The 24,121-nt window shown below is 41.6% G+C and overlaps 1 protein-coding gene across 1 annotated transcript in view; it reads left to right on the top strand.

The window, feature by feature from the left end:
• Positions 1-10,200: 10,200 nt before the first annotated feature.
• The window catches only part of LOC132101148 (protein phosphatase 1 regulatory subunit 37-like), a 39,748-nt gene continuing 25,827 nt past the window's right edge, over positions 10,201-24,121 (top strand). The window contains exon 1 of the mRNA XM_059505863.1: positions 10,201-11,698. Within this exon, the coding sequence (XP_059361846.1) occupies positions 11,110-11,698 (589 nt within the window). The 5' untranslated portion in view covers positions 10,201-11,109. The remainder of the gene's footprint in view (positions 11,699-24,121) is intronic.

Here is a 24,121-nt window from a genome sequence, read left to right as displayed (position 1 = left end):
AAGCGATCTGTCTCGCGGATCTGAGGAGTGCTTCGGATCTCTCCCTCCGCGCTGCTAAGTCCGCTGCACAGGCCATGGGACGGGTTATGGCTTCCGCTACGGTGGCTGAGAGGCATTTGTGGCTGACGCTTTCTGACATCAAGGAGTCTGAGCGCGCTGCGTTTCTTGACGCTCCGCTAACTCCTACCGGCCTCTTTGGATCTTCCGTCAACGAGTTTGTGGAGAGATTCGCCGAGGACCAGAAAGCTTCACAGGCGTTCAAGCACTTCTTGCCGAAGCGCTCCAGTTCTGCAGCTAGCCGCTCTAGACCGGCCCCACAGAGCTCTCAGTCACGCCCACCGCCTCCTGCTGCGCCATCACGACAGCGTCAGCAACGCAGCTCGGGACCCCGTTCTCGCTCTTCGAGCCGTCGCCCCGCGCCGCGGGAGCCGCGGCAGAGGATTGCGGTGAAGCCAGAAGCCCCGAAAGCATCCTAGCACTGCTGGGAAAGCGCCGGTGTTCGAGTTCCGCTGCGGCCGAGCTCTCACCCAAGCGCGCCGCTGTTGCAGTTCCAAGAGTTGCGACTGCCTCAGTGTTTTCTGCAATGAGCAAGCCTGCACGAGTGCCCGCTTGCCTGCACACAAAAGCCGTTATCACGGCTACCCAGATGTTTCACAAAAACAGCGTTTTTTCTGGTGTCCCGGCCACGGCCGATGGTGCTATAAATGTTGTGACGATGCCCACTCCTCAGTGCCCATCTCCACATGTAAGCACAGCCCTACACACAGGGCCTGCGCTCATAATGTCGACTCAAGTCGGTCGCGCACACTACATAGTAAACGTGCCCACCCCTCAGTGCCCACAATTACTATGTCACACGCGTCATGCGGTTTCTGTAAAAACGAAACCCGTGCACGCTCGTCCGGCCACGGCCGATGGTGCTTTAAATGCAGTGACGATGCCCACTACCCAGTGCCCATCCCCACATGTAAGCACAGCCCTGCACACAGGGCGGGCGCACATAAGATCGACACAGATCGGTCGAGCGCGCCGCATAGTAAACGTGCCCACTTCCCAGTGCCCACATACACTATGTCACTTACGGCGCGGGGCTTCTGTAAAAACGAGGCCCGTGCACGTACATTCTGCACAGGCAGACGGCGAGTTGGAAGTGGTAAAAGTGCACACATGCAACCCACGGTTACTCGCAGATATATTGAGTCCCACGGGACCCGCTCAGCCTCCCTCCAGTCGGTTAAGCGCCGGAACGGGGTCGAGGATGAGCGATCTGCCCGCTGTGATCAGCGCGCTCCCCGCCTCAGATGCGCAGCACACTCGAGCGCCGCCGTTGCCCAGTCAACGGAGCGCGTGTCACATCCAGCCCTTAGCCATTCATGCGAATGCATGGTCAGCGCTTCCAGGGGTTTCGGATTGGGTGCTAGGCATTATAAAGAGAGGCTACTCGCTACAGTTTTCTCGACGCCCACCGCGCTTCTCAGCGCGCGTCGAAACTACGGTCAAAACAGAAGTAGCACACATACTTCGGGCCGAAATATCGAAACTGTTGAGCAAAGGGGCTGTAGAGCCTGTGTCTCAAGCTCAAAGCGAGGGGGGGCTGTACAGCAGATACTTTCTGGTGCCCAAGAGAGACGGGGGTCTCAGGCCCATACTGGATCTAAGGCAGCTGAACAAGGCATTGATGAAACGCAGTTTCAAAATGCTCACGACCAGGAAGCTCCTCGCGCAGATTCGCGGAGGGGACTGGTTTATGTCAATAGATCTGAAGGACGCGTATTTTCAAATACAGATAGCGTCAAACCACAGGCGGTTTTTGAGATTCGCCTTCGAGGGCCAGGCATACCAGTTTGCAGTCCTGCCATTCGGCTTGTCCGTAGCTCCTCGTACGTTTACGAGGTGCATGGATGCAGCGCTCGCTCCTCTCAGACTCAGAGGCATACGAGTGCTGAATTATTTGGACGACTGGCTAGTTCTGGCCCAATCACGAGCGGAGCTCGTGAACCACAGGGCTGTTTTACTCGATCACCTCGAGAAGCTCGGCCTCAGTGTCAATTGGGCGAAGAGTTCGCTGAACCCCAGTCAGACGATCCTGTTTCTGGGTATAGTTCTGGACTCGTGTTCCATGACGGCGCGACTGTCACCACAGCGCACGATGGGCATTCAGCGCGCAGCGAGTTCTTTCCGCTGCGGCGCGACTGTGTCGCTCAAACACTGTCAAAGGATGCTGGGTCTCATGGCCTCAGCATCTCCGGTTCTGCGGCTGGGCCTGCTCCGCATGCGCCCCCTGCAGTTCTGGCTGAAGGCTCGGGTGCCGCGCAGAGCGTGGGCGTCTGGCCGGCTGCATTTCAAGGTCGATCAGAGCTGCGTTGCGGCTCTAGCACCTTGGACAGCGAACGGCTGGTACCGATCAGGTGTAAGCCTGGGGACTTCCCCGAGTGTGAAAATGGTGTCGACGGACGCCTCCACTTCGGGATGGGGAGCGCTGCTCGAAGGCAGACCGTCCTTTGGCCTATGGTCAGAACGGGAAAAGCTCCATCATATCAACTGCCTGGAAATGCTGGCAGTGGAGAATGCGCTGACGCGCTTTTGTCCCCATATCAAGGATCACCACGTCGTAGTCCGTTCGGACAACATGTCCGTGGTGTCCTACATAAATCGCCAGGGCGGTCTCGGGTCCCGAAACCTGTACAGGCTGACGGAACGCCTCCTGATTTGGGCTCAGCGCAACGTGCGCTCGCTGAGAGCGGTGCATGTGCCTGGACTGCAGAATCTGGGTCCAGACAGGCTGTCCAGAGGCAATGTCCCTACGAGCGAATGGTCTCTACACCCGCAAACAGTTCGGCTGTTGTGGGAGAGATTTGGCAAGGCGGAGGTGGACCTCTTTGCGTCCCACGAAAACGCTCACTGCCCCGCATTCTTTTCCAAGAACGAAAGCGCGCTGTCACGGAAATGGCCGTGCTGCCCGCTTTATGCGTTCCCTCCCGTCTCCCTCCTTCCGCAGGTGATAGAACGGGTGAGAGAAACGAGATGTTCAATACTGCTTGTGGCACCTCTTTGGAAGAACCAACCATGGTTCCCAGATTTGATGCAATTAGCGGATGTCGCCCCATGGCCGGTACCGTTGAGGAGAGATCTCCTCTCGCAGGCCAGGGGCTCGATTTGGCACCCTCAACCGGAGTTGTGGTCCCTCCATGTATGGGCACTCAACGGTTACCCGCTGATCTCGCAGTGGGAGTGCTAAATACCATCACTCAGGCTAGAGCTCCGTCGACACGACGTCTGTATGCCTCGAAGTGGTCGGTGTTCTCCAGCTGGTGCACAGCTCGAGGTTATTCACCCCTTAGTTGTGAGGTGACGGAGGTCCTCTCCTTCCTACAGGAGCTGTTGGATAAGGGCAGAGCCCCATCCACGCTCAAAGTTTATGTGGCGGCCATCGCGGCGTTTTCTGAAACGGCGTCCGGTCAGTCAATAGGAAGGAACGATTTAGTCATCCGGTTCCTCAGAGGAGCTAGGAGGCTGAATCCTCCCAGGCCTCCGTCAGTCCCTATGTGGGACCTCGCGGCGGTTTTGGAGGCCTTGAAGGGTCCCCCTTTTGAGCCTATCCAATCGGTTAGCCTTCAGCATCTGTCGTTCAAGACAGTATTCTTGTTGGCTCTCGCTTCTGTGAAGCGTGTGGGTGATTTGCACGCGCTCTCGGTGAGCCAGTCGTGCTTGGAGTTTGGGCCCAATGACTCAAGGGTCATACTCAAACCTAGGCACGGTTATGTGCCGAAATCCCTCAACACACCGTTTCGGGCTCAGGTTATTGCCCTGTCCGCCCTGCCGGTGTCAGGGGAGGATGGAGACTCGAGTCTTCTTTGCCCTGTCAGGGTTTTAAGAGCTTATGTGTCTCGCTCTGCTGCCTTTAGGCAGACGGAGCAGCTATTTGTCTCATTCGGTGGACGTTCCAAAGGAATGGCTGTTTCGAGACAGACTCTATCCAGATGGATAGTTGACGCCATAGCGTTAGCTTACGCTTCCAGGGGCCTTCAGTGCCCGTTGGGCGTCAGAGCACACTCCACAAGAGGCGTCGCCTCATCGTGGGCGTGGTCTACTGGGATCTCCTTGCAGGATATATGTATGGCGGCGGGTTGGGCCTCGCCGTCTACATTTATCAGGTTCTATAACCTGGAGGTTCCCGCCTTGCAAGCAAGGCTGCTGTCGGTATAGAAGAATCAGGGCCCTGAGGGGAATTCTGAATTCATGAGCGCTAGACGCTGCCGACTGTTATATGGGCAGTATTGCGTAAGACCCGCATTGCCACATTGGTCAGGCCTTGCCTCGGCTGTGTGATGTCATATTGCCGCATCTACGGATGCTGCTAGATATGGGACGGAGGGTTTTTTCCCCCTTTTTCTGTCCCGGACTCTCTGTGAGTCCCTCAGGTGACTGTGCACTGTATATCCTGGGCGTTGCTTCAGGTTTATCGGTGTGTGATCCCTGCGCGCACGGCGTTTTACATCGGGTTCCCGTAGCGTCTTAGCTAAGACGCAGTACGAGAGAGCTCTCGTAAGAGAACGTACTCGGTTACTAAACGTAACCTCGGTTCTCTCTAGAAGAGCGAACGAGTACTGCGTTCTCTGCCGTGCGTACGATTCACTCTGGTTCGCTTCGGCGATGAAATAAATCAGGTGAGTCAGCCTTTTCGAGCTCCTTTTATAGGTTGGGCCACACCCGTTTCGGCGGGAAGTGGCAAGAAGGGCGCGAAGCGCCCTTATTGGTCTGATGTTGCATCAGCCTGCGCTCGATAGGCTGTGCAGTTGCCGCAGAACAAGCCAGTGAGCGAGCGAGCCGTCTCGCCTATGGCTGTGTACTGCTGCAAATGCGCTTTACAAAAATACAAAATTAAGGATAATTTTTTGCTTCAGTATTTCGTGAAAAGAGACTTTTCCCCGTAGCGTCTTAGCTAAGACGCAGTACTCGTTCGCTCTTCTAGAGAGAACCGAGGTTACGTTTAGTAACCGAGTACGTTTTTACGGAAGTTCTAAGCGGCCATGCATTATAATTTTTGTGCTTCATGTTTTCTTGTTATAAAAACTTAATTTTCTCGTTATCTCGACATAATGAAAAAAATTATATATTATTATAACGAGAAAACGACTTTCATTAGGTCAAGATAACGAGAAAATTAAGTCGTTATAACGAGAAAACGAGAAGAAAAACAATTATAATGCATGGCTGCTTAGAACTTCCATATTTTTTCAGGATTATTTGATGAATATAAAGTTGAAAAGAACAGCTTTTATTTGAAATAGTAATCTTTTGAAACATTATAAAAGCCTTTACTCCTACTTTTAATAAATTTAATGCAACTTTGCTGAATAATAGCATACATTTCTTAAAAAACTAATCAGTAACACTTTAATTAGTAGTTAACAAATGCAATCAAGTGTAAAAAACAAAACAAAAACATTTTGACCCCCAAATTTCATATTGTCCCACGACTGACCCCTAATGAAGGTGTTTATGAATATTTCTCCATATGCTAAAACAAATCACAGGAATTCAGCCTAGAATTTATTTATAGACTGACACTTTGCATTTCGGCCATGTGTGTGTTCATGTGAGGTTTTCTAAATATGTACCATCTGTGTAAATACACGTGTATATGCATTCATTACACACAAGCCCGAAATGTCTGCCTGTTTATAAAGAGTGTCCTTAGGGACTAGAAAACATGAAACTTAACCTTTATACTGTATGTCTCTCGCTCTCTTTCTCGGACCAAGTGTGCGGTCCAATACACACCGTATCATAGAAATAGAAATAAATGTGAACATTAATCTTCTTAAAAAAAGCAGAATGAAAAGCAATTCAGACTCATTGCACCTCATTTGTATTCTATCAGAGGAGTTTCATGACAATTGCTAATAAGGAGGAGCATTCAGTCGGGTTGTGCTGCTATGAGTTATGAGTCAATGTTCCTGATGACAAACAGTTGTGAAACCAAAGACTTTGGCTTTAAGCTCCTGTATGTGTTTTTTTGAAGCTATCTCCCAAATGTACAGTCTGAACTGTGGTCTTATTTGAAACAATCATTAATGTAGTCAAGGAAAATGGATGGATGATACCTTAAATCATGCAACTTGTTGACAAGGTTTTCTAAATGGACTGAAAACAAGAGAAATAAAATCCAGAGAAGGGATCTGTTCGACTTTGGGAACAGGTTGTTTTGACACGGTCCAGTAAGAAACCACCGAGCAACCATCTTGCAATTGCATAGAAACTAACCAACAACCATTCAGAATACCTTAACAACCACATGCAGTCAATCTGAAGCAAAAAAAAAAAAAGTTAGTTTTAAGTTAGTTTGACTGAAGGCAGATTTAGATCAGCTGTTCTTTAAAAAAAAAATATGCTTAAAGTTTACAAAATTTAATTTATCTAAAATATCAAGTACAAATGTTTTTACAATATCAATTTAGTGAATCCTTGCTTTGTAAAAGTTTTAAAGGAATAGTTCACCCCAAAATGAAAATATTTTCTAAAAATGTCCTTACCCTCCGTCTATCCAAGATGCAAAAGATTGTGCTTCATGAGATTTGGAGAAATGCATCAATGTCTAAGCAATGGATGCTCTGCAGTGAATGGGTGCCGTCAGAATGAGAGTCCAAACAGCTGATAAAAACATCACAATAATCCACAGCACTCCAGTCCATCAATTAACTTCCGGAGAAGACAAAAGATGAAACAAATCCAGCATTAAGATGTTTTAATTTCAAACCTTTGCTTCTGACTAAAATGCGAGTCTGTAATCCATAATAATGTTTGCTACAGTAAAATAAAAAACAACAACAAAAATAAAATTATAAAAAAGTCAATCTCCTGTTTTCTCTCATTTGATCATAACTCTTTTAGACTGTTATTTTATTTATTTATTTTCAGCAAATAACGCTTGATTGGTGCATATTTCTCTTCTGATTCACACAAGACATCTTTTTCGATGGAGAAAGGAATATTATCAGCTGTTTGGACTCTCATTCTGATGGCACCCATTCACTGCAGAGGATTCATCGGTGAGCAAGTGACAGAATGCTGCATTTCTCCAAATCTGTCACTGACCAAAACGTACGATGCATAAAGTATATTCAGATTAAGTTGAACTGATTGCTTGTATGAAACAAATATTTTGTAGATTGTTTATATCATGCATTTTATAAAAAGTAACGAGTGTCTCAGATGAATGTCTTGTTTTGACAGTTACTCCGAATGCCTGAGCAACCACATGTGAAACAAACACACATGAATCCTTTTAATAAAGTACATCATTACAGCTGAAAGAAGGCAGTCTTAACCCAGCTGTTCTTTAAGAAAGAACCTGTTTCTTCGCACTTCATTGACCGAAGCCTCATTCTCACTCCCTGAGTGTGTGAAAAGCATCAGCCATTAACTTTATTTAGAAAATGAATTCTTTCTCTGGGACCCAGAGCCTTCTCCCCCAGGTTCTGCCTGACATCTCCATAAAGCAAAGCACCGACCTGAGATAGAGTAACAGTAAAATCCTCCGACCCACCACATTTGTGGATTTACAGCTGACTGAGGGAGAGCCAGGCCTCCCTGAAAGCCCACCAGTAATAGTGCTGCCGCTCCCGTGCACCTGCCTCCCACACACACACACACCTGATAGATGGTGGACAGAAACAGGTGGAAAGAGCCGCTCTGTCGAAAACCATTTCAAGACACACCCCGAAGCCCACCGCGCTCTTCGAGGAAAGCCAACACAAACATTAAGACTGAGTCGTCTCCTGCGCTGTGCTGTTTTCAGTTCACAAAGAGATGGATGGGATAAACACACTTCAGATTTCTCCCGATGCTCCCAGCGCCTTTGATACTAGAACACATTTTGTGAACTTTGACCCTTTCAGTCTAAAACCTCCACAAGACCTATGTCTTCCTTATGGCGCAAGCAGATAAATCGCAGAAATTGATGTTGGTCGAAGCATATGAGTAATGTCCTGACAAAGACGCCAGCCTCCCCTAAGACAAGGATCATAGCTGGATTCGTTTTCAATTTGCGCAATGTGCACGATAAATCAAATGCTGAGGGATACTTAAAAAGCACAGCCATGGCAACCTTACAGGAAGTTCAGAGGGATCTGTGGTTTCCTGTGGTGTCAAATAAGGCATGTCCACACTTGACAGAGGAAGAGTCATCTTCAAGGGTCTGTCAGACATGAATCGAAGCGTGATTCTGCCACATCGCGAGGCTTCAGTCTTCACATTTTCCCACATTCGCTCTCAGTTTCTTTTCACGGTTGGTTTAGGAAAAAGCGCAGAGGATGCAGTCGGTGTTCCTCAAACCGGATCACTGGCAGTGGCACAAGTAGCCGTTAATAACTGCAGAGGAAGCCCAGAAAAATCACACTGAAAAACAAGCTAAGCGAGTGCCTCCAATCTCATGTTAAAATATTTACTTTCAGCCACCTGTGGGAGGTCTCTGTTCCTCGTCTTCGCTAAATTAAACTGCTCTGGTAACTGTTTCTGTCTTCTGCACAGATGAAGGGTCAACTCACACATTACACAGGCCGGAATAATTAGAGCCTGGATGCTCACATGGTTATTTCAGAACCGTACAGAGGAATACAATAGTGCCAAGAGTTTTGAATGTGGAGGCTTGTTAATATTTAGACAACGGGTCGTGTGACGGGGAACAGGCCACAAAGGGCCTCTCTGGTTTAAAATATTAGTCTGGCACCCAAGAACTAAAAAAAAACAGCCATTTGTGATTATTTGATTTGTGCAGCTGGATTAAATCTAATCAAGTGAACATATACATTCACACTTACTTCTATGTATATGTGTGTGTGTGTGTGTGTGTGTGTGTGTGTGTCTCTCTCTCTCTCTCTCTCTCTCTCTCTCTCTCTCTCTGGATAGATAGATAGATAGTTGAGATCAGAAGTAGATTAGAAATCAGATTAGAATTAAGGTGTCTCTGACCTCTAGTGGTGAGATGGATGAACTGAGTGTGCAGATCTTACAGGGATTTAAACAACTAAAATACTAGAAGGATGCAGCACACTATAGTCGACAGGGAAGTGTGGACATGCTGCATCATGATAATAACATTGCAGTTTTATACTATTAAGATATTTGAACATTTATTATCAAAGTACTGTAGTGCCATCTCTGCACTGCACACAGTACTTTAAGCAAAACAACAAAACACAGATAGTTACATTTCACACAGTTTATTGTATAACGTGTGTTACACATGAGACTGACCAATGTAAACATTTAATTCATACATGTTCTCCATCATCATAACATCATGAAACGTCACGCAGCAGGGAAGACCGTGAAAATGTAGGGCACTTGTAAAAGTAGGTGCCTCCCTACAGCCACATGTTTGTGAAGCACACATTTCACATCTTACAGATGCACACATTATCATCTAGTGTTGCTGCAGGTGGAGTTAGGGTAGGGGAGCTTGTGATTGGACAGAAATCTCATGAGTCATGAGTATTGTCTGTTTTCCAATAAGTATAGGACTATAGTAGCCTATATAGGCAATATATCTTTGCTAAAAGTGAACAATGACAAGGTCAAACTTAACACACTGTATAAACTAGTGTCTTTGACTTAATAGTGATTTCAGTAAACCATGCCATTAGCCTACTGCAAATAATTCACACAACACTGCCACGATACCATTTTTAAACAAATAATAAAAAATACATAAGAACACAGTCCCATTATTGACATCAATAACATATGAAAGTAATTTTAAATAAGACGCTACCTGTGCTTTTTGTGGTTAGTTTTTTTTTCTGAAAGTGTAATATATAATTCGACGTTGTTTTTAAAACATGATATATTTGGTATATATATATAAATGACGCGTGTTATTGAGAAAACAATATATATATATACATATATATATTGTTTTCTGAATAACACGCGTCATACACCAGACAACGTGACAGCTGTTTGGCAAAGTTCAAATGTCAACTGATTCGTTTTTTTGTTTTTCTTTTTTAATGATTTACGATAAATTATAATATAGGTGAATCACAAACGCAATTGCTTCAGATGAAAATCTGCCAAAGAAACACACAACGCAAGCAACTTTATAATTTTATTGAGCACACGTCCTCATAAACAAACGCTCGTGTACAAGTCGTGAAAGTGCGGCAGCTGAAACCTCCTAGCATTCCCATCCCGCGGTGATGACGTATCTGTGAACAGTCAACAGACACACACACAAACACGGTCGGTCCGGACCGGACCGGAGCTACACCGGACAATATCTTCTCTTTTCCTGCTGTCTGTACGGTTCGGCGATCTGTTTAACATCGTTGACACGAGGCGGCCCGGATTGAGTGTCCACACGGAGCAGACGAGGCCGTTTGTGTCGGTTTCTGTGGATGAGAGCGACGCCTGTTTTTATTCGTGTTCACTGCGACACGGAGAGAGACCGAGCAGGAGTCCTCCTATTAACATCTCAAACACACGACTGGAGCCTTAATCATGCTGTTTCACCTCAGTTCAATGACTTAAACAGTCAGTTTGAGCACTTTAGTCGTCTCGCTGTAGGAGGCCAGTGGAGGAAGACTAATCTTCATCATCATAATCTTCATCATCATCATCCCACGCTTGGTGTTTATAGTCTAATGTTTCAGATGTATATGCATCTGTCAGTGTTTAACTCATTCTTGAACACGATGAGAAGAATGTAATGGAGCTCAATGTTGTCAGCATGATGTACATGTGAGATGTTTCTCTTTTAATGTGGATAAAACTGAAACTGATCGACTTTGAAAGATGCTGTAGGTGTTTACATGTTTGTTAGGAGCACAGGCTTGCTAAAGAGAAGACTTGAGACATAGACTAGAGTCAGGTGTCTTGTGCAATCCTTTAAATAAATACTACATATGAATGAAGCGAGGTGCATGAATAAGGACCTCCATTTAAAGCGACGATGTGAACTTTTAGTATTCAATGCACTTGTTAAGGAGATATTGAACTGTTTCTCCCCGGGTTTGAGAGGATTGGACTGTATTGTAGGTGATCGAGGGAACTCGTGTTGGTTTTGACAGACAGTGGCGTGTGCTTCAGCTCCCTGGAAATGAGAAAATGAATTGCGAGGCAGAAGCTGTAGATTTGTGCAATGTGTCTGCCGCAGACGAGATCCTTCCCCGTGACGGCCTCCTGCCGATGGATGGAGATCAGGAGATCCCGTCCAGCGTAAACGACGTCCTTTCGAAAGACAACGGTTCCTCAGAGCTGAAAGCAGTGCAGAGTAAAAACAACGGCTCTGTAGCTGTGTCGGCTGACCCTGTTAACGGCTCTGCTGGAGATCTGCAGCAGAACACAAGCGAGTCTGAGGATCCACCGGCGAGCAGGTGCTCCGCTGGAGATGGTGAGACGGATATCGGTGTAGATTTAAGTCTGGCTGAAAATGGCGTTCTGGAGTCCGAGCCAACGGCTCCGACTCAAGGTGAGGAGAGTGCCTCTCTCTGTGAGAACTCTCTAACATCAGAAACTGTGAGAGAACTCCAGCCTCCAGAAGATCATCCAGAAGATGTGGCTTCAGAAACCATCTCAGCGGCTGAGCCACCAAGCAGTGGATCTGGGAGTAAACACGGGTCCAAAAGAGTGACCTTTCCGTCAGACGAAGACATCATCTCGGGTGCGGTTGAGCCGAAGGACCCTTGGAGACACGGTAAGATCTTTACAGCTCTTCTTGCATCACTTCTGAACCATCTGAGCTCATCTCCTGCGGTTCGCATTGTTTGTGTAATTGTGCTCCAATTCTTCAGTCCCTGCTTGGTTGAAGCCAAGGCTTTGAACGTGGCTTCTGTTACACTCGGAGTGATTCAGGACTTTTCCTGAAAGCCTCCCGTGATCCGAGTGTCATTTGATCTGTACGTCCTCCAGGGTCATTCATTCGGCTGTATAACAACTGCGATCCGTGTGAGCCTGTGATGGAGAAACCTGCCAAACTCTTCCTGACGGTGGCTGATGTGTAAAGCACATTCAGAGACATCAGCATCCTGCCGGACGAGAGCCGGTTCATTTCCTGGAAAACCGAGAGATCCAGTACCGCACGTTTTTCTGCTCGATTGGCTGTTGAGCTGCTTTTGAGCCAGAAAAACTATAGCAGCGTGTTCTGTGTTTTCTAGGCCAAAGGTGTTCGAGGTGTGTCTCCTTTTAGCCTGCAGGGAACCTCCTCTGCGTACATCGCACTGGTCAAGGTGTCGCCCGTCGCTTGTGTCTGCGGAAGCCTTAAAAGGGAAACAATGACGCTGTTGAGACACAATAAACACAGTGTTTTGTCTGACAGCTGCTGTTTGTTTACTTAGAAGCGCCACATTATAAAGGCACTTGGAAAATGCAACGCTTAAAAGTATTTGTCTATTGTTTCCAGTCATCTACAAACACTGTTTAGTCACCTTTTAAAAGCCTCAGGGAGGGGCTTCAGAGAACCAGCCATTTTGACCAAAACAGAAATGTAAATAAAAGGTAAAATATGTGAAAATAATGCATAAAACGTTAATGCATAAAATGTTACGCAACCCATAAACACAATCAAGCCTTTGGGAAAAAAAAAACTTATTAACCACCCCTTTAAATATGAATATATTCTACATTAAATCAGTGTAATTTGTAACTATTTTGAAATGCATTGGTAACACTTTAAATAACACAATTACACAATATGCCAAAGTTAATGCATTAAATAGTGTGAACAATAAACAGTAGTTTTACAGTATTTATTAAACTTTTTTATTTATTTTTTTTACATTTTTAACATTTAAAGTTGCATAAATAAACCATAATAAATTGTGAACGAACTTAATCAATGAATGTGCATTTACATTATTCTGTAAAAAAAAAAAATGCATTAACTAAGTTATACCTGTATTATGCAGTGTCTGAAAGATCATTAGTAATGTTTATTAGTTCAAAGTATTATCAGTTTACTTCAGTTTATTCATTACGTTATCCTCTTCGTGGAAAAGTGAGCTTTGAATTGCACAGTTTATGCATATTTTAAAGGATCCAGGTCCAACTATCCCAGGCTGTTTGTGCTAATGGCCTAATGTTTAAGTATCTGATTAGTAAGCACAAAGGTTGCTGGTTCATTTCCAAGTAATGTTGTCCCTGGAGTTCCAGCGATCCTTATCCAGCTCCGCCATCATTGTGCCTTCGAGCAGGGCACAGTATGTTAGGTCGCTTCAGCACGACAACTACTGTGAATTGCAATAGTTAGTTAAATTACTGCTCTGAATTTTAAAGAAACTTAAACATATATTCCACACTCTGTCTGTTCAACACTCTCTGCAGGCACGAAGTTGCATGTGCATTTTTCTCACAGCTTTTCATTTCTTTAACTTGCTTTCCAATACTCTTTTGTCATTAATGATGATTGGGAGGGAAGCTTTTTCACAGGTGTTGGCTGCTCTTATTTCACAGTCACACATTGTTCTGTTGTTATTTAGGTATGAGGAAGTCGTTTAAGTCACCTGCCTGTACTGTACGCACTATAATTTCCGTATATTCTGAGGCCGAACTTCCCACTTTTGTAGCTTGGTTTCCTACACCATTTCCTCTGAGCCGGAGTCTTGGTCTCAGGGAAACACTGCAGTGTTTGTGTGTCTCCTGTAAATGACTTCATGAGAGAGCCACTGGATCAGATTAGAAACCGAGCTGCTTGTTCTCTGTTTCTCGGTTGTGTTCGCAGTGGTGACTTATTACAATAATAAAAAAAAAAGTATATATAAAGAATATTTATAATTCGCATTTAACAAATAATTTACATTTCAGAAACTAGATTTTTATTTTTTCTCTTGTATAAAAGTTTGAGTTTTTTGTGTCTTATATTCATCAAGGCTACATTTGCTTGATTAAAAGTGCAGTAAATCCGTAATATTGTGATTGCAACTTCAATTTGAATGTATTGTAAAATGTCATTAATTCCTGTGATGCAAAGCTGAATTTTCACATAATCCTGTTTTTTGTTGTTTCGCATTTTATTATTGTTTTGCATCGTATGCCATTCCTCACACTAAAAAAATTATGGGTTTACAACCCAGTGCTGGGTAAAATATGGAGAAGCCCAGCAATTGGGTTGTTTTGACCCAGCGTTTAGGTTACATGTTTAACCCAGCTTTCTGGGTCTGTCCATATTTTACCCAGCACTGGGTTGTATTTATCCCAGAATTTTTTGAAGTGTATAGACAAGTGTTTATGAATTTCTGAACTTTTTTTGCAAATTTATTTTTGCCATTGTCACAGGATTTCCTTGCATAAATTTATGTGACAGAACGTTTCTTGGCAGCATTTTTATATAGCTGATAATTTTTGTCAATCCGTTTACCAATGTACATCCTTGGATGTTCCTAGACATTCCCGAGACTTCTTTAGGACTGATTTCACTCATGTCTGATTGATCATTAACAGGATTCCTGATTCCTGTTTCTTCAGACAGAAAACATGCCACATGACACACATCTATAGTTTTACCAATTTTTACATTTTACTATTTTATTTTTCCCCTTTGTCTATTTCAGTTATTCATAGAATTGATTTAGCTTTTATTTAAAGGGTTAGTTCACCCAAAAATGAAAATTAACCTGTGTTTTACTCGCCATCCTATATATGACGTTCTTCTTTCAGACGAATTCAAACATAATTTACACTTCTCTCTCACTTCATCTTACTGTGGTATGCAAAAATGGTTCCAGTGGATGACGTTGGTGTTGCGTGATTAGTGACGAACGCAGAGAGAGAACAAAAAAAACGAGTTTTTGTAGCGAATAAAATGTTGGAGGATTTCGATACAAGCCAGGAGGAGACTCGTTTTCCTTAAGGAAAAGGAAACTTTTTATTATAACTTCGAGGCGAGTGCGTGACGCATACATCCTGTGTCATCAACAATCAGCAGCAGTGAGAGAAAAGTCTTTTATTACATTTGAAATATGGATATTTTCTTACAAAAACGCATGGTTTTTGATAAAGGAGGCCTCTATTTATGACTTGTGAAGCATGTTTTATTATGGATGCGTGCGCTTTATTTACCGTGTCTTGGACTGTTGAACAGAAACACCCACCCACTAAAATAATAGGGCTTAGAAGAGCCAGGACAATTGTAAAAATAACTCCGATTGGATTGGTCTGAATGAAGGAAGTCATATACACAGAATGGCTTGAGGGTGAGGAAAACACAGGTGAACTAAATGAACTGAATTTGCTGCATCTCTCTCATTGTTCTATAACCAATAACAAGATGTTAAAGAGGCTTCTTCTGGTGGTTTCATTCAGGTATTTTTGATGTGGGAAAGGGCATGGCTAGCGTCGGTGTGTTTTCTCTCTCTGTGACCGTGGCACTGCTGTGTGAATGACTTTGAGGTCCTCTAGCATGAGGTGGTGTGAAGATCTATTTTGGAGAGTATCGCTCAGATGTTACTGCCCCGTGGCGTCCCTGAGAGCTCACTCATGTTTGAGGCCCCTCCTGATTTAACGGGGGCTAGGGATATGCCTTCTTTCCCCAAAAGTATATCTATTGTTAATGATATTTATTGCAGAAATACTTTGGAGAACTCATGGTGTAAAGTTGGAAAGCTTAGGGTACTTTGGAGTCAATGGTGTACTAAAAACTGAAAAGTCTTTCCTTTTCTCACATTTTCGGAAGTTTGCATTTTCAGTCCCCTTTCCGTTTCCATTGAGAACATGTAATATCTGTGGAACCTTCCTTTGCACAAAATGTTCTTTGTAATAGAAAAGGGTTCTTTAGACTATTACAGTGTCCTTCAATTTAATAATAATAAAAAATGTTCTTTTAAGAACTAATTGGATCTTTTATGGCTTGACTGCAAAAACACTCATTTTGGGATCATTTCAGATACCATATGAAAGTCTGTCTACCTTCAGTCGTGTTATTGTCTTATTTATATTATGCTTTCTAATTTGAGGCCAGCTAACAAGCTAATCAGACAGGTTGGTTTGCTCTTTTCAAACAAACAACCAAAAAAAAAAAAAAGCAGTTAAAGCATTTCCTCATCATGAATATGAACAAATCTCATCCGTTTAGCAGCACAAACCAGTGGCCTTTCTTCATCATAAAAGCCTGACTCTTGCTGTCACTGCAACCTTACAGTAATAGCAGTGAATTTAGAGTGGTAAAAGAAATAGAAGATTGCATTTCTTTTCTCACGCTTTGTAGGTCTGTGAGATATTGGGAGGCTTGCAGAGGAGATTGTAATTCATGACACAATCTCATTTGGTCTGTGGTACTTCGGCTTTGGGAGAGATTTTAGCTGAGTCCGAAACTTTGAAGCTTTATTACAGTTCCAGCACTTCTCAAGAAATACTTGAGTATTTGTCCAGCTTTAGTCACTTTTATGTCAAGGCGTTAAACAGATTTCAACATTTTTCAATTTTTTTTGCGTTACGGTCACCTCATAACAGTCTTGGGAACTTTTGTTTTCTTATATACAATTTAAAAAAAAAAAAAAAAGCCTTTTATATACGTATTGTTCTCCTAGACCAATCTTTTCTACTTCGCAGTCGTTTGTGATTTATTTTTTACTCTTAGTTCCTACCTGTATTTTAGTGCTTGGCACAACTAGAAAAACGCATATTCATTATAAAAATATCTAGTGTAAGATTGAGATACTTTCATTCAAAGATTATAAGACTTTTTCAGGTCTAAAAAAATCCTACTTTTAAAATAAGCCCTTTTTAAAAAGTTTGGGAACCCTGTTTTTTTTTTTTTTTTTTTTTTTTAGGTCGAAGTTGTTGAGTGGGTGAATGAAACTAAAAATATTTATTGACTTCTCTATTTTGTGGTTCATTTAAATCATTGTGTCTTATTTTGAATCATTTTATTTTATTTTGAGGCCTCCTGGTTGAGAGCCCTCGTCTTAGATTCAGTTTTTATATGAAAATATGACAAATATTGAATGATGAAACGATTGGATGAAGTTAGATATTTGGAACCGTTTATGTTTAGAGCTTAACAATAAATACCAATATACTGTATTTACCATGTGGAAATTATTTCAGTCAGTTTAAATAAATTCTGACCTTCAGTTTCCTTCATTTGTCACAATCAACAATTTTGTTACTAATAAAGATTTTGATGTTCTTGTTTATCAAGGATTGTGTCAGTGAAGCGCTTGCTTGAGACGTATATGAATATGAGACGTGTGATGTGTGAAGAAAACAAACCACTGTTTTCATTTCATTTTCATTGTTAGTGGACCGGTGAGTGTGTGAGTAGTGCCTAGGGCTTGTGTGGTGCATTTGGTCTCGTGCCTTGAGCTGAGAGGAGATGAACACGGTGATGTCTGGGCTTGTTTGATGGAGAATGAGGACAGCATGCTGTCTTGCTCAAGTGTGCAAGCGTTTGTATCTGTACCCCGAGGGGCTCGATTCTGTCTGCTGGCAGCACCTCGCGTTAGCTGCCAACATTTAGCCTTTGTTTACATGTTATCCTCGTCAAACGGTGAAATCAGAAGCTGCCAGTATCTTTGCTCTGTACTTTAGGCCATCCTTAAAAATATTTTGGTTTGCAGTAACCGTAAAATTAAAAAAAAGGGTCGGTAGGTCGGTCTATATTTTTTTTTCAAGTTTCAATGTAAAAAAAAAAAAGTACATTTTGGTGATGGTGATTACGTAGGTATGAATTTAAACAAATTAGCATATTGTGACATCACTGACTGGGTCTTTAACCCGTGCCTTCGGTCGCATCATTGCAAACCTCATTTTGATGCAGGTTATATAGACCACAAACAAATTGAAATCTTTCTCAAAAACATGTTTATTGCATGAATTTCAGGTGAGAAGAAAAAAAAATGAGGTACTGTTATACTGTTTTACTTGCATCCACCGCTGGATGTCAATGCAATGCAACCTACAAATGAGAGACCGTTTACTTTGCTTTCTTGGGTTGTCCCTTTTGTGAAAAAAAAAATCCTGTTTGATTTGAGTGACAAGTGTTCATTGAATCCATTGTAAAATCGATTTTGCATGTCTAGATGCATTTTATACAGGAAATAACACCAAATATAGGTAAATCCACGGACAACAGGCAGGAGGAATGTAAAGATTCAATATATTGGTAAATATTTCTGATGATTTATTGGCGTGAAGTTACGTGCACAATGACAAACAGGAGTGCAACATTCTCGAAAAACAATAAGCAGAGTGGACTGCCATAATGCAAACATTTACTGCAGGCTTCAACATGGCTGTGTTTACGATTAGAACGAAAAAAAAAAAACGCATTGGCGATTCTAGCCCGAATCTGTATCTTTATGCATGAGACTGTCTGAATACCGGCAGAATTCACATTTCTGTTGTAAAAAGAGAAACACTGTGCAGAAGTATTATTTGCTGTTATGCGTGTTTGTCCGAAGCTGCAATTGCTGTGTGATGCGTGTTCCAAAAAAAAAAAACCTGGACGCGCTCCGAGAGAAGGCCGTGAAAATCAATTTTCGAACATAAAGTGACAGTCGACATAGTCAAGGTTTTAGACTATACGGGAGAAGGGATGGGAAAAGATCTGGGCACAGTTTTTCCAGAACTTTGTGCCAAGTTAAAGCGGTGTCAAGCTGTTTTAATGAATGTTTTAGATGTGTTATGGTGCCCGAACCCGTATGACTTTGAACAGTGACCGCGAACATTTAGTTTACTGCAGCCGCAGCCATCATTACCAAGCGTGAACCGTTGACTCTGACAGTGAATGAGAGGAGACGAAGAGAACGCACAGGACACAGTGTGACATCCGTGTAAACACAGATGACGTCACGGGGTTTTTTAAAGAAAGAACCTAGCCTTCGTTTGGTCGGTCTTAACGCAAATGTACAACCGGCAAGTCGGTCGGACTAAAGGCAAAAACATAATAATAATTGAGTCGGTCCTAAATTGACAAGGTCGGTCGGGTTACGGCAAACAAGAGTACTTTTAAAGATGACCTTACAGTTTGAAGTTTGAGCATTCACACTATTAGAATCTGTTTAAACTGATGCACTTTTATATAAACTTGTGTAATGTTTAAATGTAAAGTTTCTTGAGTGAGCGCCTGGAGTATGGAATGAATTTCAAAATGTGTCTTTAGAAACTGGACTATTGGAGGAGTTGACATTGTCATTTTAAATGTAAAACAGTTCCAATATTTTCAGAATCGGGGTCATTTTGTGCCTTTTTGTTATTTTGATTAATTACGATGTGGAGAATTGGGATGGTTTTAGATGCATTAACTTGGTATTGATAGGTATTTTAATCATTGTATGTGGTTCGAGCTGGATTGAAATGGCCTCTGGCTTTGTTACCTTACTTATTAATCTTCTACAAACATAAATAGATTATGCAGTTAATATTCAGTTGCTTCAGGGCGAGCGAGTAGACTCTTCCTGTGAATTTCAGGGATGTATTTCACAGTAAAGTGGCACAATTCATTTACACACGCAATTGATATTCTGTGGTTAGCTTTAACCGCTGGCTTCAGAAGATGATTTTTGTGCTCTTAATTATCATCAAGGTGTGTTTTACCATTGAGTTTTGGTGGAAATGTGCTGGATTTGTTAATCTAAAGTCATCAACACACCTGCACTTTAATGCCTTTACAGTTTACAAGCTCTTTTATTTCACTGATGTTAGCTGCTCTGACATCCGCTGTATACATTCAAGTATGTATTTGATTAAATCAGATGGAGATAGTTTAGATAAAGAGATGTGCGAAGAAGGGAGCTTTCTGAACTGTGTATGCTGACACCTGCTTCAGTTATTAAAGTTCATTGTGTTCTCATATAATGCATTTTCAAGTTTCAAATTTGTCGATTAACCAGTGGGAAATCTTCCTCACCGCGGCAATCCTAGATTCAGTTTCACAGTTAGTGTTGAAGCAGTCATGTCAGGGAGATGTGTGTGTATCTAGGAGAAAAGCAAAAGCACTTTATTTGGTCTTCTGAGAGTAGATGCATTTAGGAATCTTTAAGATTACTTACAACAGAACAGCAATGCATTTTATAGACAACCGTTTCGTGAACCTAGGAGAGGAGGTCATCTGACTTTGTTACGACAATCTGGCTCTTCTGAATTAGCTACTGGAAGAATGTTTTGTTATTAGCTTAATTATTTGCTACTGACTGTTGACCAGATGATGAATGGCAGAGACGTGCGGGTTTGTTTACTACATAGACTGAAGCGCATGACGCTTGCATTAATTTCAGCATCTGAGCTTCAGAGTTCTCTCTCCATCAAGCGATCTGAACTTTTCAGTTCATCTCAATGGACGCACAGCGCACCTGTATTTGATGCTCTGTAAACTCTTTGTGAAGGCGCACGACTCACCGTCGCTTTACTGATAGCGCTGTTTCTCACACATGCAAAGAGAGAGAGAGCGAGAGTCTTACCACGCTGAATCGACACGCTATATGTAAATTATTCTTTGTTGTGTTCTCCTGTCAAAATAATGGAGTTCATTTAGAATTATTCATTTTCATTTTCGAACAAGCAGAAGACATACCGGTTTCTCCGGTAGTGGGCGGAGCTAATGCGCAAATGGCAATTTCATTGGCTGGCGCTGATCTAGTACCGTCCCTGTTTTGATTTCAGCAAATCAGTTTGACCGAACGCAGACAACGTGATTAATATTCATGACCCCAGCAGCTCATCAATTCATAGTGCATTGTATATACATTAGTATGATAGTAGAATTAGTAGTAGTATTATCTTTTAATAATAATTAATATGATCTATTACTATTTTTTTACAGAAACCCTCAATGACCAAAAATATCTTAAGCATCACCACCAGTCTTAAGTTCAGTTAAAATGACAAATATGCATTCATTAGGCCTAAAAGTTCATTTTTAAATAAAGGCATTGTGCTAGAAATATTACTATTATTTAGTCAAATGTATATGATACTGCTACTACTGTTGAAAAAATTTATAAAACTTTGTTCTTTAAAGAAATACATCACAATATTTCTTCCATGTTTTAATTTTAATAGCAAATCCCCTTTATTTACCAAAAATATAATGTTTAAATTTCATAAATTAAAAGACAAAATAAATTTGGGTGAAACTTGTTTACTGTTTTTCATAATTATATAACTTGTAGAAAAACTTTAAACACAATTGTAAATAAGTATAAAGAATGGCATTGGTTTTATTTTTAGTGCTAAAAAGTTATTTTTTTTTAATAAGCATATTTTTGTGTTTTGCTTTGGTACCGAAATTGGTACCGAGAACCGTGGATTTTCACTGGTATCGGTACCGAATACTGAAATTTTGGTACTGTGACAACACTACTAAGGACATTATTAACTGTCTTTACATTTATTTTGAAAGATGAAGCTCACGATTATGGAAAGGGGCGTTACATTTCCGACGAGTGCTTGCGATGTTCTGCCAATAACAATGCACTGGGTCTGTTGGCCAATCAGAGCAGACGGGGCATAGAGGACCTACAATAATGTACAGTATTTGAAAAATAATGTTTTTTGAACATTAAGGCATGTCAACATATTCTGTTACACCAAATACACAAAATAATAATCTTAAAAAAGCATCTTATGACCCCTTTTTTGTGTTTGAATGCTGCTTTATGATTTTGAGTAGTCCAGGTTTATTTTCTCTGTTGTGTTTGCAGACTCTTTGAACTGATTTGTTTCTCAACATCCTTATGACTTTTAAAGGGATAGTGTATTCAACATGAAATACATTCCTTTGAAAAGTGACATTTTTCCCCCCACACAATAAAGTCTGTTAATTAAAATTAGTGCTTGTTTGTATTTTTACCATTTTTCGAAGGAAAAACACTGATAAAGTACAGACACTTGAAAACAAAGTAAAAATACTTCTACTGTCAAAAAAAAAAAAATATTTATCAATTAAAATCTTTTTTTTATTCTTGACAGTTTGAGGAAAACATTGTGAAATAAATATACTACGCATAAGACTGTATCAATATCAATAACAAGTAGCATGCATGTTCATTATTGTGATATGCCACGTCTAAAATATAGCTATTTTTAATTGCAGGATGTGTTTTTTTATTTTATTTTATTTTTTACTTTATTTCAGTTAAATAGTATGATATTAAATCTAGCCTACATCACCTTTACTTTGACAAAACAAAACCGTTTGATTAGCAACATTCTTTGAAATATTTAATTTGGTGTTTATTTCGTGAATGGAATGACACACGTTTGAGTGAAAGATGACAGAAGTTTCAGTTTGTGTGAATTATGTTTCATGTTTCTGCATGTTTTTCTAGGAATGTGTGCTGCAGTACTGCTCTCTGTGTCGTGATCGAAGTGTAATGAGTTTTAATCTGAAGGAGCAGTCTTTAGTTTAGACGTCTGGCCAGCTCAGCAGCACACTTTAGTAAGTGTTCTCCACTGATGCTTTTGGAAAGACACCATTCAGAGGAATGCAGACCTCAGGTTTCCCCAAAAGACTGTGTGCTGACGGACAGACCGTCATTGATTCACCCCACTCTCATGATCATAGTGCATGTAGCAATAGGGAAGGAGATACTACGTTGTGGTTCATTTTTATCACGGTAACATTTTCAAATGTACCACGCTGAAATCTCACCAATGTGCAGGTCTATTTATCTTAGTTTATCTGGAACCTGGAAGTGGTAAACACATTACCGTGCTTTTGGATGTTTTTTTCAGGTTATGAAACCTACACAGATTGCGTGTCCAAATAGCTGTGCCAATTTGGTAAAAATACGAAGGCTGAACTTTAAAAACATGTCTGCTTTTCTCTTCTTTGTAGACATTTCATGACATGGACTTCATGATCTCATCTAATGCTCAGTGCCAGCGCTGGCACCGCTGAAGGAGCCAGCTATCACGTAGTCAACATGTGAAAAGAGATGGCATTTATCTGTGTGCATTTGGAAATATTAAGGAGTGTTTGGTATTGTTTTCCCATTTTGGGAAGTCTCTCTCTCTGTGTCTTTCTCTCTCAGGGAATGTTTACCCACGCTGAGACTAAAAAGAGAATGCTTTTCCAAGGACATGCTGTACACAGAGTACATGAAGCATGTTCAGTACTCTGCCTCGTCTGACACGGCCCTCATGTTCATAAAACACGTGCATGCAGACTGGAAATCTGTATGGTCAGCATATTTTACACCTTTAAAAAATTACTCCATTTATATTACCTGATTTAGTCTTGCGTGTCACAAATGTAGGGCTCTATGATTTCCATGATTCAGGACGGAGTTGTAGTCCAGTCATGATCATGAAATTTTTCAGTATAATTTGTCCTGGAATCTGGCAAATTTGGGATGAATAAATCAGTCCCACTTTATATTGGGTGTCTTAACTGCTATGTACTTATATTTTAAATTAATCATTTTGTACAATGCACTTATTGTGTACATACATGATTTTACATCATACTTATATTGAAAAAAATGTGAATGTAATAACATGTTATTAATTTCTGGAAGTACATTATAATTACACTGTTGACCTATACCTTACACTTTAACCCACACTTAGTTGTGCCCATACCACCAAACCTGTCCCTAACATCACCCGTATCCCACCTCAACCACAGCAGAAGTGTTTTGCAACACAATATAAACACAATAAGTACATTGTACAAATAGTACATAGTAGTTAAGGCCACCCTATAAAAAGTGGGACCATTAAATCAAAAATATGTCCGTGCAAAATCAAGAAAGGAAAGAGAATTTGTCCAAATTGGCTCAACTAATCATGGGACATTTTGCACTTATAATAGAAGATCGCAGAAGAAACCAGTTTGAAATCAATAATTTTTGCAATTAAATAAACGTTGCAGGAATCACAGACCCCAAATTAACTCTATACCATGTCCACTTGTCACTGAGTTGAGGACCTCTGTACTGACAAACACTCATTACGTTGCTGATAAAACCACATAATTGAACTGTTAAATATTGACCACTTTCACTAAGAGCAATGTTCACCAGTAATGATTATTTCCTGTGATAATCTACGAGGTTAGTTGTACTAAGTGCACTCAAAAGGCCTCATGTTCCTGCTGTTTTTGTCTTAAGGGAGTGTGTTTTATCAGCTGCTGTGACTGGTTGATGGAGCTCAATCTGATCGGACTGTGAGCAATCGAGGG

The sequence above is a fragment of the Carassius carassius genome, chromosome 23, assembly GCF_963082965.1.
Source record: "Carassius carassius chromosome 23, fCarCar2.1, whole genome shotgun sequence".
In the NCBI taxonomy this organism is placed as follows: Eukaryota; Metazoa; Chordata; class Actinopteri; order Cypriniformes; family Cyprinidae; genus Carassius; species Carassius carassius.
Note: the sequence above shows the minus strand (reverse complement) of the source record. Positions and strands in the feature narration are given on the sequence as shown.